Here is an 18,586-nt window from a genome sequence, read left to right on the forward strand (position 1 = left end):
ACTGCAGCGTGTTGTATTGAAAAATGTTTTGATTACAATCACTGCAATGGTGAAACTATTATATATTGAGACGTGAATATATTTATTATCTTGTATTTTATTAGCTACATTAGTTAATTAATTTGATTAACTTTTGTCTGACAAAGCACAGATTTACAGAGATGTTTGAAACACTTCGCTGTTGGTGTATTGTGGTTGAAACACAAATAACCCCGGAAAATAGATATGCTTTGGAATCGTAGAGAGATAATATCAGTAGGCATGTGTTTATCAGCAGTAATTTAAACTCACATTTGATTTATGGCCGAATTATTTTGAATATTTAATCATTATTCCTTTCGTGACAGTAACCGAAATTTGGAGTATTTATAAAATTGTGTACGGCTACTTAGAGCATACTCGCACTGTCCAGCGTATTTTAATGTAATCAATAATGTTGCATGTTAAGGGCACTAATCTATCGGATTAATAACATTAATAGTAATTGATAGCTATTTATTTTTTTAAGTTTATGTTTTTCCCCGGAGGGATTTCCCTTTAAACTGTCATCTAAATCCCGCCCTTAAATCACTCTGGCCGAGCCTCAATCCAAGCTCTCACAAACTCTATTGGTCGAAACCAGCAGCTCTGAGCCCCTCCCTTCCTAACGAGGGATTCGCGTATTCACAGTTTAAAGTGCCCGATGAAAACCGGCCGAACTACAATTCTCACTCAGTTCAGTCAAGTCGACGAGTGGGTGTGCGGGCGTGCGTCTGTAGTATGTAATTGCCAACGAATCCAGAGTGCTGGAACCAAACGAAACAACAGACACAAGCTGAACCTGCGAGCGCGTACGATTTTATCCACTGAAGGACAAAGAACAAAAGAAAAGAGAATATTAAGAGGGATATTAACAATAATGGCATTTCTAACCGTCTGGAACTACTGCGCCCCCATTTCTGTCTTTCTTCTCCTGTCTTTTGTACGCACAGGTAAGGCATTTTGTGAGAATGCTACATAAATACACGATGTTCATGTTAGTGATGCATACAACACCATTCATTTTTTTTTTTAAATTAACTTGACGTTGCGTATGTTCGAAGAGTTAATGTAGCAGTTGGCGAAGTCTAATAGTGGGGTTTGTCAATAATGCTAGCAGTGTTGTCAAAGCAGAGTGCGTTCGGTGTATGCATGCAAGGTGTTGCGGACTCAGTTCCAAGCAAAACAAACGTTCTGTCAAAGCCGTTGTTTTACTCTCAACAGTACTGTAACATGATGGCATCTTACTACGTTTCACGCCGTAACTATACCATATACAGTGGCCGTCCAGTGGCCGTACAGATGCTACTTAAATGTGGGTACTCATTTTTAAAAAATGATTCGCAGTGTTCTTGTGCGAGGTACAGTGAGCTCCGCAAAAGAAAAGTAAAAGTGGAGACAAGCTGCGATGGAGTCGCACTGGCACCTGTCACTCGCGCATGGTCAGTTTTTATTTCCTCTTCGGAGGCCGTGTCGACCCCTGTCTTCTTTACCTTTTCTACGCAGTGAAGCTGGTGGTGAAAGAAACTGTGCAGTATGTTTATGACTTGGAGTGGCTATGTGAGAGTATGCGGTGACGGGGAACGGATTTTACGTTTTTGTGGCCATGTGTCTCTCTAACTCGGGTTAGTTTTGTAGGCAGGCTGCTTTGCTCTGCATCCTCTCTCCGCGTGCCCGTTTCTTGCCTCTCCGCTGTGCGTGCGCTCCTGTCGCGGTCGCACCGTTCGCCGCGGGTCTGTGACTGCGCTGCACAGCGCTACGGCATGCAGATTGCTCTTGGCCAGAGCGCTACGGGATTACACAGCAATTTTCACACCAACAAAGGAAAAAAAACACCATGATGTACACTGTGATGTTAGATGTATGTAAATGATATCCACACGGGCGAAGGCAGGCTGTTCGAGTCACTCCGGGGTTTCGGTGCTCCAGGCAGTCTCATGTAATCCCCCATTAGGGGCAGCATATTTCATGCTCACCATCCCATTTTAAGTACTCCTGCAGTCGAGGGAGTTGGATTAATAGTACGTCCCCTTGACTACATCTGCCCTTTCATTTCATTGCTGGAACAATATCGTTTGCGTAATGGGAAGCGTTTTTTTAAAAAAAAACAAAAAAACAAAAAACAAAGCAAAACCTGACTGAAAGTAGAGCCCACAGCCATGTTATTTCTACCGCCCTCTTCCATATGTATTAAAAAAAGCAAGCCCATTCAGTTGGTCTCTGCACACTTTTACATGTGTGCGAGGGTGTTGAAAGGTTCTTCATGATGGGATCTTGCTTTTAAACAAGCACAGAACAGTGTGCAGAAGTGCTTGGTGTACATTCAAACAGAAGAGCATTAAGGTCCTGTAGGTACCACATACAGGTAAGCTTTGTTGTAGCATGAGAATACATACAGCAGCGTGATGACGGAGGATATTTTGGAATGCACAGGGTTACTGTGCTCACATCGGTGTGTTGTGGATGTGTGTACTGCACTGTACCTTGCACACACTCCTCTGGCGTGCATTTCTAATGTATTTGGGAGCAGGTTACAGCTGGAGTCACTTTGCAGGGTTGCCGGTGTTGGGGCGTGGGGTGTATGTGCATTGTACAGTGCTTAAAATGTGCGCTGTTGCAGTTGGCGGCTGTGTGCTGATCACTGTCATTAATCTCACATGTGACAGGGGGAGAGAGGCGGGGGGAGGGGGGGGGAGGTGCGCGAAGAAATGGGGGAAGGGGTGGGTGAGGGAGGAGAGATGGGGAGGAGAGCAAAGGAAAGATGGAGAGGGGGTGGGAGCAGAAGGGAGATAGATCTTAAGGGAAGATGACAGAGAGGGATGTTTGGTTGTCAATGCCTCTCTATTGAACAGCTTGAGATGGACGTATGCCATCTCATCTGAATATTTCTACCCCCAGAGGTACAGAAGGAAAAAAAATCAGCAAGAGAGACGTGGTCAGAAATGGAAACTGCTCGTGGTTCTTCCCTCAGAGACTGCCCGTAACTTCTTTGTTTGTGTCCCACACACAAGATCCTTTCAAACTTCAAACTTTATGAGAAAAAGAGATAGAGGGAGGGAGAGGATGGGCATAAATAGATAAATGAGAAAGAGAGAGACCGTTGGCTGTTCAGCGTGTGCACACACACACACACACACACACACACAGACACAGACACACACACAGAAATGGGGAGAGAGAGCCACTGGCTGTCCAGATGAGAGAGAGAGAGAGAGAGAGAGAGAGAGAGAGAGCTGGTTGGTCAGTATGTGTGTGCTGTCCTCTCCTGTGGGTGACACAGTGCGCCTTATGCATGAGGACAGTGATGTGAGGGGGTGGCTGATACAACCACTGCTGCTGCTGTTATTGCTGCCCCCGTTGCTACTGCTGATGCCTCCCTGCTGGAGCTCCTGCTGCTGCTATTGCTGCTACTGTTTCTACTGCTATTGCTGTTACTGCCCCCACTGCTATTGCCACTCCTGCTACTGCTGTTGGTGCTACTGCTCCCACTGCTGCTACTATTGCTGCTACTGCTGCTACTGCTCCCACTGCTGCTGCTATTGCTGCTACTGCTGCTACTGTTATTGCTGCTACTGCTCCCACTGCTGCTGCTACTGCTATAGCTGCCACTGCTCCCACTGCTGCTGCTGCTGCTGCAATTGGTGCTACTGCCCCCACTGCTATTGCCCCTCCTGCTACTGCTATTGGTGCTACTGCCCCTCACTACTGCTGTTTGTGTTACTGCCCACCCTGCTGCTACTCCTTTGCGCCGTCTTACCTCATTCTTGTTACTTTCCCATATTTCATTGTTGCTGTTTGTTGGAGGCTGTGCACGGATTCCAGTTCCAAATGCATTTCATGTGTCAGAATCATTTTTTATCATTTGTTTTTTACTTGCGTCATTCCTCACGTGCAACCTCCCTTTGGCTGTAAACCCATTTTCAATTGGAAAAAAAAAAATTGGATTGGATTTGAGAGAGAAAAAAGGGAGCAGTCTATTACAAAGGCCACAATGGGTTTTTTTTTTCCTGTCTCTTTTTTACTCACTCGCTGTCTGTTGCTTGCAAACACAGGTTAAACATTTTGTATTCTTGTTTTTTTTTTTGTCAGATCATTCGCTGTCGTGTGTCAAGTTGATAAAAACATGTTAAATTTGGTTGAGAGGTAGGAAGACGAGCAAAGGAAGGAGTAGGTGTGTTTGGAACAGAGAGGGAGATGCCGTGGAGTTGAGCGGTCCTTAACAATCACTGTCTGTTTTCTGCTAGAATCCCACGAAACGGTTCTCTTCCAGGCTTGCCCTGCATTGTGAAATACCCTCTCGCCGTCTGTGGTCGTCGCCCTGAACCCTGAAATGGCCTTGGGCTAATGCCACATGGCGGAGACTTGGGCCTCGCCAGTAATTATATTGGCTCAAGCACTGTTAAGTCCTCACGAGCTTGATTGGTTGAAGGAGTCGTTGAAAAGCCCTGCTTAAATTGAAGTGCTGAATTGCGGAGCCTCAGCACAGAGTTAATGTGATTTCTCACCGTTGAATTATGTGAAGGGGCTGGGATTAGCTCTAATGAAGGTCTCCCTGAGAAACGCTGTGATGAGGGGCTCTGATGAGGCCAGGTGAGGAAGGTGGAGGGAAGCGTGGAAATGTCTCGGGGCGAGGTAGATGGGCGAGTTAAACCAGGATTGAGTGCTGAACTCTCTGCAGAGAGGGAGAGAGGGAGAGGGAGGCTTACCGGGGAGAGGGCAGAGAGTGAGGAGAAGAAGCACCCACATACACGACACAGCCCACTGGGCTGAGACAGAGAGGAGCGAGGGAATGAGTGAAGGATAAAGAGAGAGGAGGAAGGGGAATGAAAGGACCACACCGGCATGTCACAGACCACTGGACCACGAGCGAGTGAGATAGAGAAAAGAGAGGAGAAAGAGAGAGGGACAAATGACTGGATGATTGTTAGATTTCAAGTGCAAAAGAGGAGTAAAATAAGGAATCAGTCCTACCAAAAAACATTTTCAGATAAAGGAAAAAGTTTAAAAAAAGAGGACAAGGAGGAGGAGGACAAGGAACAGTGGCCGGCCATATCGCAAGTGTGACTGACACCCAGAAAGAGAGAAGGAGAGGAAAAGAGAGTGAAAGAGGCTGGGGGTAGCAGGATTGGGAATGCCGTACTGACACAGCAGACATAGGAGCAGGGAAAGAAAGGGAGACAGAAGCTAAGCAGAAAAAGAGAAGAAAAAAGAGAGAAAGGCAAAAAATGGACATGGATGGAAAAGCGAGTGGGTGGCCACATCGCACAGAAACTTGGTAAAGACAGGAAATTGTGGTGTGATTGCTGTCACACTGTCATGGGCGTCAGACTTCAGCTCCTGCAGGGCCGCCTGTGCATCTAGGTGTTTATCTTAGTGAGCCCCACAAGTTAATTAGCCTTACTTATTTACACCTGCACTAAGAAAATACCCTTAAGTACAGGCCACAAAGTACAGCCTTGAGATACAACTAATTATTTAGCGAAAATGTAACATATATCAAGCTGAGTAAATGGTGGAGAAAATTGTATAATTATGATCAGAACTTGGCTGAAAGCATATAAAGTCTCCAGCCCCCCCCCGTATCACCCCCCACCCCCCAACAAGCCTAGCAGATGCGGAAAATTTGATGCAGTGCATTGTCAGTTGTCTTTCTTCTGAATGAGTAACTATACCCACTCACTTCTTATAGTGACTCCGATTCTCTTCACTTCCGTTCATTCAGGAGTGCAGAAATCTGAACATGCTATGTAGGCTTGGATGACCAGCTGTTTGGGAGTGGAACAGCTGATGCTTAATGGGGCATTTTGGTACTTTGTTACGTTCGCTGTGACCTTTTGCACTCCCACCATGTAACATGGTGTGTTAACACATAGTCATGGTGTTACAGTAAGACTGAAGGGGCTATAGGTTCTAGGCTAGTGGGAGAGAACCTCAGTGTTCGAACCTTATTATGAATTTTTATGTGCATGCTGTGATTCATGGTGTTGCTTTTTGTCATCTGTATCCATGATCGACTGTGATAATGTGCGTTATTCTTTCACTTCACTACGTGAAATATAATGTTTGAATTATATATGTAGCTATTACCAGAATAATCGGTAGATTAGTTTGCTTGAATCAGCTAATGTCAAAAGGAGTTATTTTGCAGGAATGTTCAGAGCCCTGGTTTGAATGTTCATCAAGTGTGCATTCAAATGGAAAAAAAAAACAATTGTGCACGAAGTCACAATGGGTGATGGGAAGTGAAACCCAGAACTAGTGCAGAGGTGCTCCATAAGGATTAGCTCAGGCCTGTGCTTGCAGGTCAGCATTACTGTGGACCACTGCAGAAGGGCCTGTCTGTTGAACTCACTGCTGACTTTCGACAATGCCAAGGTGTGGGGTTGTGGGTGCTGTCACTCAGGCCACCTGGTTACCTGGCAACGTGCAACACCCGGGGCTGACACAAGATCAGCAGTCTTGCCACATTTCACATTTGTGTACCAGCAAAACAGCGAAAAAGTCTCCTGGGAGGTGTTGGGGGACAGAAAAAAAAGTTTCTCGCAGTCATGTTTTATCAGCGGTGAAATTACTGTACGTGCCCCCGTTTCCCCCCCGTTTCCAGCCATAAGGTCACTGAATCATCCCATCGTTGACAGACAACAGTATCTCCGGATTGTTTGAGCTGCAGAAATGAACAACCCTAATTGGGTCTCCGCTCAGATGGAAAGAGATTATTTTGCTAACAATGGATCCTTTTCTGACATTTCTACAGCACAGAAGCTCAGGAAGTACAACTGCTCGGGCCTGTTGACCTTGAAGGTTCGTTATTGCGAGCAATCTACGTCTCTTGAGGAGCCCTGTTGGGGGATGGCGGGGGGAAATAATGAGAGCGTGTATATCCAGTTTTAGTGCACACCCTTGTTTTTCTGTTGGGCATATTGTGGGATTTGAGATCGGGTGCTTCGGTATATCACAGACGGGCCGAGGAACGTGGCAGCATCTGCCTTCGTCTGAGGCAGAAGTAATACCATCATCAACTACAGATGAGCCCAGATAAGGTCCAGACGAAATGGCAAAAGCCGGTTACGATACTGACAGAATTCAATAAACATGAAAATCTATGGTGCATGCCAAGCGATTTACAAGAGGGAGCACCAATATATTTGGTCCAGATTCCTTTAAAACAAGGAATGGCCTTGGCATTCACGGAGTCAGGCCAGATAAGTGCTGCAAAACAAGAAGTTTGTCTACGTCACAGTTAAACGAGGGTGTTCCATTGACTAACTTTATTGAACTGTAAGCACAAGTAAGGCGATGCTGATAAACCAGCTTGTCCCTCAAGACAAATTGGTGCTGTGAAGTTGGTGCAAATGAATAAGGTTCTCTTTATTCACAATAACTAGCTGCTTATTTCTCTTGCAAGTTTGCCTGCTTGAGCTGCACAGCCACATTATTTTGTGGCTAACCAACACAATTTGTTAAGCAGTCTTTTCACGCTAAAGTGACATGAGTATTCAGTTTGCTAAACAAAACTGGTATCATCATCATGGCACCATGTTTTGCCAAAAACAGGTCTGGTTTTACCTTGGTAAAGTGCAAACATTTAAAGAATTATTGTATTTTTACCAGATAAGAAAATCCAGAATTCACAGGAAACAATTCAAAACAGTGCAAGTGCACTTGATTTTCCAACAGTAAACAGATGCTCTTTATTTACATTATCCAATCTCAGCCTCTTAAGAGGTGTGTGGGTTTGCCATTTAAATAAGTGGAATAAACGGTCCCTTTCTCCCACTGCCATTTCTCAAGAATGGCAGTGATTAAGTAACTGTGGCATCCCAACATCCGTCTGTGACGTCCGTGATGTGACTGCCCGTCCCGGGCAAAAGATGAAACATAAATCAAATCCCTCCACATACTAAAATGCAGATCATAAAGAGGGCAGAATCGGGAGTAATGAAAAGTGAAGCGGTGCATTCAGTTGAGTTAGCGCGGCGGACATCGAAAACCAATTTAAACCAAGCAGAAAAAGTGAAGACTTCAGTGCAGCATGCATGCGGTTTGAACTAAGACAGCAGTGATTAAACTGCTGGGTCTGAGTGAAATGTGATGGTTCTTTCTGAGACTGTGACATTTTCAGTTAATGCATGCTCAATATGTGCTTATGCCTTAAATTTTTTTTTTTTTTTCCGTGTTTGAGGTGTTTTTTGTTATTTCTTTTTTGGTTAATGCTGTTTTGCTAGCTAATTTATCCACATGTTCTGCAGGTTTTTGAGGTAATTGTGTCTCTGGTTGTAACATGTCTGATAATGTTTCTATTTAAACAAGGGGTACCTGTTCTGCGTTTCCCTATGTATGCCATTAATAATAACAACACCATTTTGTTTGCCTCCTTATTTAATTACATGTGGTTTAGTCACAGTGTTATGAAAATCAGAATGTTTTTTGTTCGCCACACTTATTGGTCTCATTAATGACCTGTGTTTCACATCCGCATTGGTTAACTGCAGTCTTCTCTTGTATCTGATAAATAAGCTGTCAGCAAACTCCAAAGACCCGGTCTTGCTTTCTTGTGTATGCAATTATAAGGATTGTATATTTACCCGAAAGATGAATTAGAATAGTGTAGAGGACATGCGATTTATGCGCATACAAGGAAATTAAAAACAAACATAAAGCAAAGGTAATTAAAATCAAGGGCGATCCCAAAAGATTGTGAGAGAATAAATCTTACCGTTCAATAATACCCAGGCACACACACAGACACACAAACACGCCCCCCCCACACACACATACACACACACACACACACACACACACACACACACACACACACACACACACACACTCTCTCTCTCTCTAACCCCATCCCTCTGTGGCATTTTGATGGTACAGACTTATTTATTTAAATACATGTGTGCTGGCTTCTTTCTGCACACTCCAAATGTCAGCCTGTATTGTAATCCTTCTGTAGAGTCCCAGAGGATATTATAGCAAGATGGTGGAAAACTGCGTGCCGTGTGAACAACGCTTTTTCGTCTCATCCCCCCCCCCCTCCTTACCTGATGTGTTTTTGTACTTGTCATTTTTACAAGTGTTGCCTTGGTTCACCCTCTTGTCTCTCACTTGCTTACTCTGGTTCTCTATCACTTTCACCCCTCCTTCCCCCCTTCCCTCCTCTCTCTCTCTGTCTCTCCGCCTTTCTCTCACTCTCTCAGCCAGCCACCTCACGTCCCTCTCTCCTCTCCTTTTCGCTCTCCTGCTCTGCTGTTTTCATCTCTCTCACCTCCTCTCCCATCCTCTGTAGCCCAGTGAAAGTTGCCAGACATGATTAAATGGGGAGGGGGGGGGTTATGTGTGCACACTGTCAGCTGTGAATAACTCTATCAGCCTTCACTTCCAGTCTCTCTCTCCGTTTCGAATTGGAGCCCCACGATCGAAATGACAATAGCGGAATGTACACATTCAAGCCGGCCCGTCTGCACAGTGTGTCACCCTGACAGTGCTTTCAGCGCGCACAACAGTTGAATAAGTGCTCATTGCGCTCTCGAGTGCGCAACCTTTGGCGGATCTCTGAGCGACATCTTTTCACAGGAGACACGCTCTTGGTTGTGTCTGAGTGTATCTCCAGCCACAGATCTCACCCGTTGCTCTCTTTCTCTCCCTGCCTCTCACGCTCCTATTCGCTTTCTCTCCCTCCCACAGTCTCGCTTTCTCTCCCTCTTTTCATGCAAAGAAAGAGATATACTGTAAAAAAAAAAAAGTAAATTAACATATAAATGTAAAATATTGCCGTTTTGATATATTGCAATATATTTGTGCTTTGCATTAATATATTTTATGTGAGCTTGCAATATATTCTGAGGCTGAACAACATATTTCTTAATGTATTGCAATGTATTTCATTTTCATGTTGGTCGTTCTCTCTCTCTCACCCTCCGCTTGCCTTATTGTCAGTCAGGAAATGTGAGCTAACAGCCGGCCTGCTATAGAGGATGTTTTTACAGCAGCCCATATGCTTGCATTGTCCGTATTTCACGCCAGTGGCTTTATTTTCGGTTTCATCTGCATGTAAAGGTGGTGTGCCTGATCTCATTTTCCCTCACTGTCTCCTCTCTTCTTTTATCCTTTTGATCTGGCTCCTCAGCTCATCCCTTTGCCAACCCCTCACCAGCCTTTCTGTCACCTTGCCGGACTTAACCGTCTCATTCTGATTTTCCACATGCTGGTTTAAAATAGACCTTCTCCCCTTCTCTATTTTAACCCCTTTATCCCTCAATCTCTCACACTCCCCCTCCCTCCCACTCTCCCTCTCAGCTCCTTCCAGCCCAGCTCCTCTCCCATTTCTCTCTTCTGACTCCCTTTCTCCTACTTCCTCACCCACTCCCACTCACCTCCCTCCTCCAATGCTTTTCACAGCTCCCCCCTCCTTCACCCCCCTCCATCTCGGTCTCTTTCCCCTTTCTCTTCGTGGCTTTTTTCTGCCTCTCTGACAGCTGATGGGAGACCTTGTTTACAGCTGAGGTAAGTTCAGTGCCGTTTACAAACATTCATTTTTAATTTCTTCTTCTACCTTCAGCCCCTCTAATTTGGGTTTATAAAAAGCATCCCCTGTCCCCCTCTCTCTCTTTACTCGCCCAGTTTATCTCTTAATCTGTTCCTGTCCATTTTGCTTTGCCTACGTTCTCAGGACACCGAGGCCTGTGTGAATACAGGCATGTGTGAACACGCCGCGTTAGTGCTTGAGGTGAAGGTGTGTGTGTGTCTGTGTGTGTGTGTGCGTGTTGATGTGAGGTGTGTGAGGTGTGTGTGTGTGTGTGTGTGTGTGTTGGTGTGAGGTGTGTGTGTGTGTGTGTGTGTGTCCGCGTGTTGATGTGAGGTGTGTGTGGTGTGTGTGTGTGTGTGTGTGTATGTGATGGTTAAGGTCTCAGCAGTAGTCTGCTCTCACGGCTGTGGCTACACATGCATTATCGTTCCCCTGTATTTATAATGCAAAACACACCCCTGCCCTGGCATCCTTACTTGACTATGCACAGAGATGACCACACACATGCATGCAAAAACACAAAATCACCTACACACACACACACACACACACACACGCACACACAAGCATGCAATCACAAACCTACATGCACACACATGCAAGCAAAAACACAACATCACCCACCCACACACACACACACACACACAAACCCACATACACACACACACACACACTCTCACACACAAGCATGAAAACACAGCATCACCTACACAAACACACACATACACAGACAGGCATTACAGCAATGCCTTGACTGGCAATCTGTATTCTCAGTGAAGACAATGTTGAATGAACATTATAAAGTAACAGGCACAGCAGTGTAAACATATGAGCATTACAGATAATCAGAGCAAGCCCTCCGTGAACCGCACTTGTCATCTTATGAAATATTAAGGATGGCCGGAGGCAGAGACGAGCTGTAGTTGACGAGTTCTGCCAATTACCCAACTGCGGTTGAACCCGTATCCAATAAACACTGTCAGTCAGACTCACGGTGAGATGAGTGGACACACTCACACCCCACGCTCAGACTGCCTTTCACTCTCACTGACACGCTTATGCAGGCCTGCTACTGTGCGGACATGAGAGCACTCTGCCCGCAAACGGAGAAGCCCACACATGCTGTGTGAACTGATGGTCAAACATCTGCGGTCAGAAACACGCAATCGTGGCTAGGGAGACACTGAGCAGCAGAGGCCTGTGTGCATGTACTCAGGGCCGGCGCTATGGGGCTGCTTACGGGTACATTGCGCCCCCAGACTGACCTTAGTGTACCCCCAGTTGTCTCCGTATATCCGTGATATCCGCATAGTATTTATTCCTTTTTTTTAAGATATATTTTGTGCCCCCCGTGCATTGCAAGTGTACCCCTCTGTATTTTCTCTAGATGCCGAGCCTGCATACACTGACCCGCACCTGCATACTGGCACACTCTGGCCTACTGCAGACAGGAACAGAGAGTGAGGAGTATCCTCACACAGCGACATGTGACTTGCACCTGCCTGCACAGATGTAACCATAAAGGATGCACATGCATGCATGCATGCACTCACGCACTCACACACACACACACGCTACGTTAGACTGGGGAATGGAAGGGTTGATGGGGTTGAGGGTTAGATGGATGGAAGGATATAGCCCTGACTGTGTTTAAACCAGCATATAAATGGACAGGTGAACAGATAGAGACCTTTTATGAAAGTATACTTTTTTTATCCCTCTCTGCCATTCTTTTACACAACCTCTTGATCTTTATTCCAGTTTCTGCTGTTTTCCTCCCTTTCCTCCTCTGTCATCTCTTGAGCATGTTTTCCCTGTTCCTCAGAAGCTGCCATAGCTGCTTGCCATTTGGCTTCACATTGTCCTACATCCCTCTACCTCCCTCTCTCTCTCTCAGTCTCTCTAACAAATCCTGTCCTTTTGTTTTTTTGCCAAAGCCTTTGTGTTTTTTTTTTTCCGTTTCACTTTGAAAAGTTTGGCTTGGCAGAGCGCTACAGAGAGAGAGAGAGAGCGAGAGGGGGGGCGAGTGAGCTTGGGTGTACCATCAGGGAACCGGGAAAGCAGTAAAACAACCAGGAAACACACGTCAAGTAGCTTTGGATTAATCCCATTAATTGCGCGTCTGAAATTCGGGTTGTGACACAGTTGTTATTGCTTTGTATTATTAATAAAAGAGGGAGAGGAACGAGCGGAGGGAGGGATGGAGGGATAGAATCAATATGGAGGCTTACGAGGAAATTAAAACTGGTGAAAGGACAGAATGGGCCTGCCTTGGTCTTTATTATTAGATACTCTTCGTATAATTACTACTATTTTACAGAGGCCCGTGCGCAAATACAAAGCCTCATAATGAGCTGTTAGCAAGTTAACGGTGACTGATTTCAAACAATGGTGTTTTTTTTAATGAAAACTGTTTAATGAAATATGAATGCAGGGAAAAGAGGTTAAAAAGAGATTTTCTTTTGAGTTCCCTTGAGATTGTTTTTTCCCTCTTCTTCTTTTGATAGGATCCACTTGGTTTGTTGTATTTTACAGAGCGGTTTTCAGTCTCGTGCGAGACATGCAATTACTCCACGTGAGACCAAAGCAAGCATAACAATAAGGAGTGCTGAATAATACTGCCAGAGATCCTTTATATATGAACAAAATGAACAAAAACAATCAGGTTGCATGGTCATTTCTGTCATTACTGCTGATGAGATTACATCTGCTACGATTTGCTGGCTCGTTACAAACATTCTCAAAGGGTTATGGCCTAAAACAGATTCCAAAGTCAGCATAGGAATGCATCCGGCACCGGAACCTCCTGGTACCTTCCGGAACCACCTAGACGATGGACAGAAGGAACACCGGAGTTGAATATCTTGTTGTAAATAGAACATCTCTGTTGCTGCGTTGTGTCACAGCATGTCACGATACAATGTTATGCTATACCGCTCGACACGGCTCCCGTGTGGATGTCCATTGTTTATTTCTACAATGCATGGGACAATGTTGTGCCGTGCAACATAGAGCATTTAGCACTGTTCTGTTCATCATTAGTGCATTCCTTTGCTCGGCTAAACAGTCTGCTATTGTTGTCAGGGCCCAATCATTTTGTACAATAACGTGCAGTGCTATCACATTACGCATGTTAAACCATTTAATAAAATCTCCTGAAACAACTTTAACACCCACATCTTTTTCGAAGAATTAATCCACTTTGAGTCAGGAGGAGAATATATTTTTTTTTTCATATAAATACTGTATCCGAGCTGCAATCTCTGCACATCTTTATATCTCAACAAGCCTCCTAGATTTCCCAGATTCCCCAGTGCTTATAATAACAATGATGATGATGGCGGCGATAATGGCGATGATTACCTAATGAAATGCGGGAGCCGGGTTTTGAGCAGGGCGGGGCGCCGCCCGCCTGTGTCGAGCGGAACGGAAGAGGGCAACGCATTTCGGATTCCGCTCAGGCGGTGGCTGTGAAATTCATTTGCGCGGCTCAGACGCGACCCACTTATTTGAAGTGAGCAGCATCAGTTATTCTCCAAATTTATCACCATTAGGCGAGGGTGCTCCAGTTCCATTCCAGAACGGCGTTAAACACACAATGATAACTGCCGTGCATGTTGCTGAGGGCTCAGGTCTGTATGTGTGTGTGTGTGTGTGTGTGTGTGTGGGTGGCTGGGCAGGTGTGGGAGCGATAGGAGCGTGTGTTGGTAGAAGAAGGGATCAGCGGGGGTGGTGGATGGTGTGAACGGTACGAAGTGAAATGTGTCAGCAGCCCGCAACCCAGCTGTTGGCCCTTCAATTTCCTGGTGGGAACACTTGAGTTGTACCCAGTTTTGTCCCATTGTGCAAGGTGCCTGGCTGCTTCAGTAAACAGCCAGCTCGATGAATGGATGACGTGTACGATACACAAGTCACTCTGGACAAGAGCGTCTGCTAAGCAGGTAATGTTGTGTGATGTAAGATGGGGATAGAAGGGTTCCAAGATGTGGGTAGATAAAAACAGAGAAGGGCCATTTCGAGAGGAAACACAGGAAATGTTGTTAGGTTTGAGGGCAACAACAGGAAAAAGGGAGGGTACACTGTAATAAGAGTGTTTAAAGCAACCAGTGAAGACAAATAGTCAGAAGCAAGGAAGAAAAACAGTGTAATTAATCCTGAGGTGTGGTGGTGGGTAATATTTAAACTAACACGGATCACTGCACTACTGAGGGAAAGGGGTGAGGGAAGAGAGAAGAAAGGCATGAGAAAATTTGGAGGGGAGAGTCTGACAAAGAAAAAGTAGTTTGGGTTTGGAAGGGAGAGCAGAGGAAATGAAAAAGATGGAGAGAAGGAGGAAAGAGGGAGAGGGAGAGAGGGGATTAATTGAATCAGATTTAATCCTGGTGGCAATATTATAGTGAGTTATTTTTGGGAAGGGAAGGAAGGGAAAAGGATTACATTTCTAAATCATTTTAATGATTATTCCTGAACCATTAAGGTTGAACTGTGGAGCCCGGTAGGGCAAACAAACAGCATGTAATTAGAATGGTAATAAGGAAATCGAGTTATTAGCGGTAAAACTCATTTTCTAAAAGAAGAACTACATGGCAGACCTTTAAACATAATGATCATTATGATTAGCAGGAAAAGAGAAATGATGTGGGGAGAGAGGGGCAGGATGAACCGAGCAGTGAAGGAGACAGCAGTGGTCATGGCAATGAGAACGGTGAGGAAGATGATGATGAGGAGAAGGAGGAAGAAGATGAAGTACAAATAATTTATGGGGCAAGTTATATAAACAGAAGAAGATGAAAAGGATAATGGAGTTGATAAGGAAGAAAAAGAAATACTCCAAATAACCACATTGCAAAAATGAAAAAAACGTTTCAAACGGGACAGGAAGATCAAAAGCAGAGTAAAAAGATACAGGTTAAAAAGTAAAAGGAAAATCACAGTAAAAGCACAATGCCAAGTGACAGCCGTGCTCACGGCATCCGCAAGTTTTTAAAACGCAATATAAGAAATAACTATATAGGGCTTGCTGTCCGTCTAATGCTCTCCCCGCTGGCCTATCCAATCCCTCATTTAGTGTCCTGATAGCTAGCGGTAAAAATGAAGCCCTTGATCGGTGGAGTCTTAAAGTCAGTGCTCAGGAGCGTTTCCCTGTGGAGAGATTGAGCTCCTGGCGGAGGGGGTGACGGGGAGGAGGTGGGAAAGAAAAAAGAAGATGGTGATAATGACGGCAAAGAGGAAGAAGTGAGGTGAGCAGCATGAGTCAGTGGAGACCTGTGCAGCTGGCTGCAGCGGGTGAATAATAATAATGCAAGCCTTCTCTCTGATAACACTGTGACCCGCTGGCTCCGGCGCAGTGTCAACACGCTGCCCCCCCCCCCCCCGTCTGTCTCATCAGCGCAGTAACACTCCCGCTGTACTGAAAACAGCCACTCGCAATCACAGTGTGGAGAAGTGCCACTGATACCGACACACAGGCGGGTGCACACTGCGAAACACGGGCAGGCACACACGCGCACACACACACACACACACACACACACGCGCACACACACGCGCACACACACACACACGCACACACACGCACACACACACACACGCACACACACACACACACGCACACACACACACACGTGCACACACACGCGCACACACACACACACACACACACGCGCACACACACGCGCACACACACACACACACACACGCGCACACACACACACACACACGCACACACACACACGCGCACACACACACACACACACACACACACACACGCACACACACACACACACACGTACACACACACACACACACACACGCACACACACACACACGCACACACACACACACGTACACACACACACGCACACACACACACACACACACACACACGCACACACACACACACACACACACTCACACACGTACACGTACACACACACACACACACACACACACACACGTACACACATACACACACACACGTACACGTACACACACACACACACACACACACACACGCGCACACACACACACACACGTACACGTACACACACACATACACGTACACACACACACACGTACACGTACACACATACACACACACACACACACACGTACACGTACACACATACACACACACACGTACACGTACACACACACACACACACACACGCGCACACACACACGTACACGTACACACACACACACACACACACACGTACACGTACACACACACACACACACACACACACACGTACACATACACACACACACACGTACACACACACACACACACACACACACACACATACACACACACACGTACACGTACGCACACACACACACACACACACACACACACGTACACACACACACACACACATACACACACATACACACACAAACAGGTGCATACATGTGTGTGCACACACCCATAATGTGTACATGCATGCGTACACACACACACACAAACACGTGCGTACATGCGCGTGCACGCACAAACACATACATGCATACATGCATGTGCATGCACTCATTCACAAAGACAGTCTACACTCAAAACGCGCCTATTAACTGTACTTCAGAGACACACCCTCTCTGATTCACCCTCTCTGACACTCTGCCGAAAACTCACATGCACGCACATGCACACGCACCCACAGCCACCTGCATACACAAGGGCAGGCACTTGCACTTATTTGAGCAAATAATACAGATACCCATAAATAGGCATGATGGCTTTAAGGGGACAGGAAAGTGACACTGTTGTGGAAGGAAAGTGTGTGAATGCAGAATTGGCGTGGGCCAGTCCGTTTCTACCTAAAGGGAAGCTGACGTGTGACTTCTGAGCTGTGGTCTGTTGTGCATTGTGTGTATTTTTCCTTCATGTCATCTTCCTTTCCTCTGATGCGCCCCAGTGTAAAACAGAGAGGTCCTAAATGGCTTCTGTAACAGTTGCTTGTTTTTTTTGTAGGACAGCAAACGGGGGACATGTTTTCTGTTCAACAGTGTTTGTGTGGTGCGGGGAGTGGGTTGGGGTGGGGTGGGGAGTGGCTGCTTCGGAGAAGTATTTTAAGAAGTAGCTCAGAAGTGTCTGATGTCTGTCAACCTGGATGGTATGTAGGGGGAAGTCCGATGACCACTTTCACTTTCGGTGTGTGACGCCACGAAAATCCCCCAACAAACCTTGCTGGGCGATAACCACAAAATGGGGGAGGAGCTTGCTCCCCCTCTCTCTTCTCTCTCCCCCCCCCTTCCTTCCCCATATCGGCAAGTGATGCAATTCCAAGAAATGCCTGGGAATTTCGGCTCACGTTGACAACAAAACGGATGTCAGTAAACTCGCCACCCACACGGTGCATCCCTTACACCAACTTGCCCTCGCTTGCGGCTCAAAGCGGGGGTTGTGTTCGCATGACTTACGCGGGGGGGGCGGGGACTGGGGGGGGGGGGGGGGGGTGTGGGGGTGTGAGGGGGCCTGACGACTGCCAAAACTGAGGCAGGAAAGGCAGCCGCTCGGAAGCGCGAGTGTCGGCCAGAACGAAACCCACATGTCTGGAGGCTCCCTCAGCAGTCCTTAAACTGGGGTCATCAATCGTGAAGGCGCAGGGGGGGGGGGGGGGGGGGGGGGGGGGGGGGGGGCGGAAGAAAAACACCCCACAGTGCTGACAAAGGAAACAAAATCACATTAGACGCCATGGAATCCACAGATGCCACCATTATTCACCATCAGGTCTCCTCCCTTCTTCACCTTCACCTTCGCTGCTCCCTCTGTTTCTTACTGTCTACTTCTTCTCTCCTCACCCACCCACCCCCCCCCAGTGCCCCCCCATCCTTCGCTTACCCCCTCCTCCCTTTGCGCTCTCCGCCACCTCCGTCTCAGCACTTTTCTTGCGGCCTCATTCCCTCGGTCCCCTTCCTCGGTCCCCTCCTCCTGCTTTCTCTCTTTCTCTCTCTCTCCCTTTATCAGTGCTGAAGTGTGTAGTCAATTACACTGCGTGTTAATGAGAAGATAAATGTAATTGCTCTCTCTCCGGCTCTAAA

General features: G+C 46.3%; 1 protein-coding gene across 1 annotated transcript in view; it reads left to right on the forward strand.

Annotated features, from left to right (window-relative positions):
- Positions 1–705: 705 nt before the first annotated feature.
- The window catches only part of cadm4 (cell adhesion molecule 4), a 64,160-nt gene continuing 46,279 nt past the window's right edge, over positions 706–18,586 (forward strand). Inside the window, exon 1 of the mRNA XM_036537934.1 lies at positions 706–971. Coding sequence (XP_036393827.1) covers positions 899–971 — 73 coding nt within the window. The 5' untranslated portion in view covers positions 706–898. The remainder of the gene's footprint in view (positions 972–18,586) is intronic.

This window comes from Megalops cyprinoides, chromosome 10 (assembly GCF_013368585.1).
Source record: "Megalops cyprinoides isolate fMegCyp1 chromosome 10, fMegCyp1.pri, whole genome shotgun sequence".
Classification (NCBI taxonomy): domain Eukaryota; kingdom Metazoa; phylum Chordata; class Actinopteri; order Elopiformes; family Megalopidae; genus Megalops; species Megalops cyprinoides.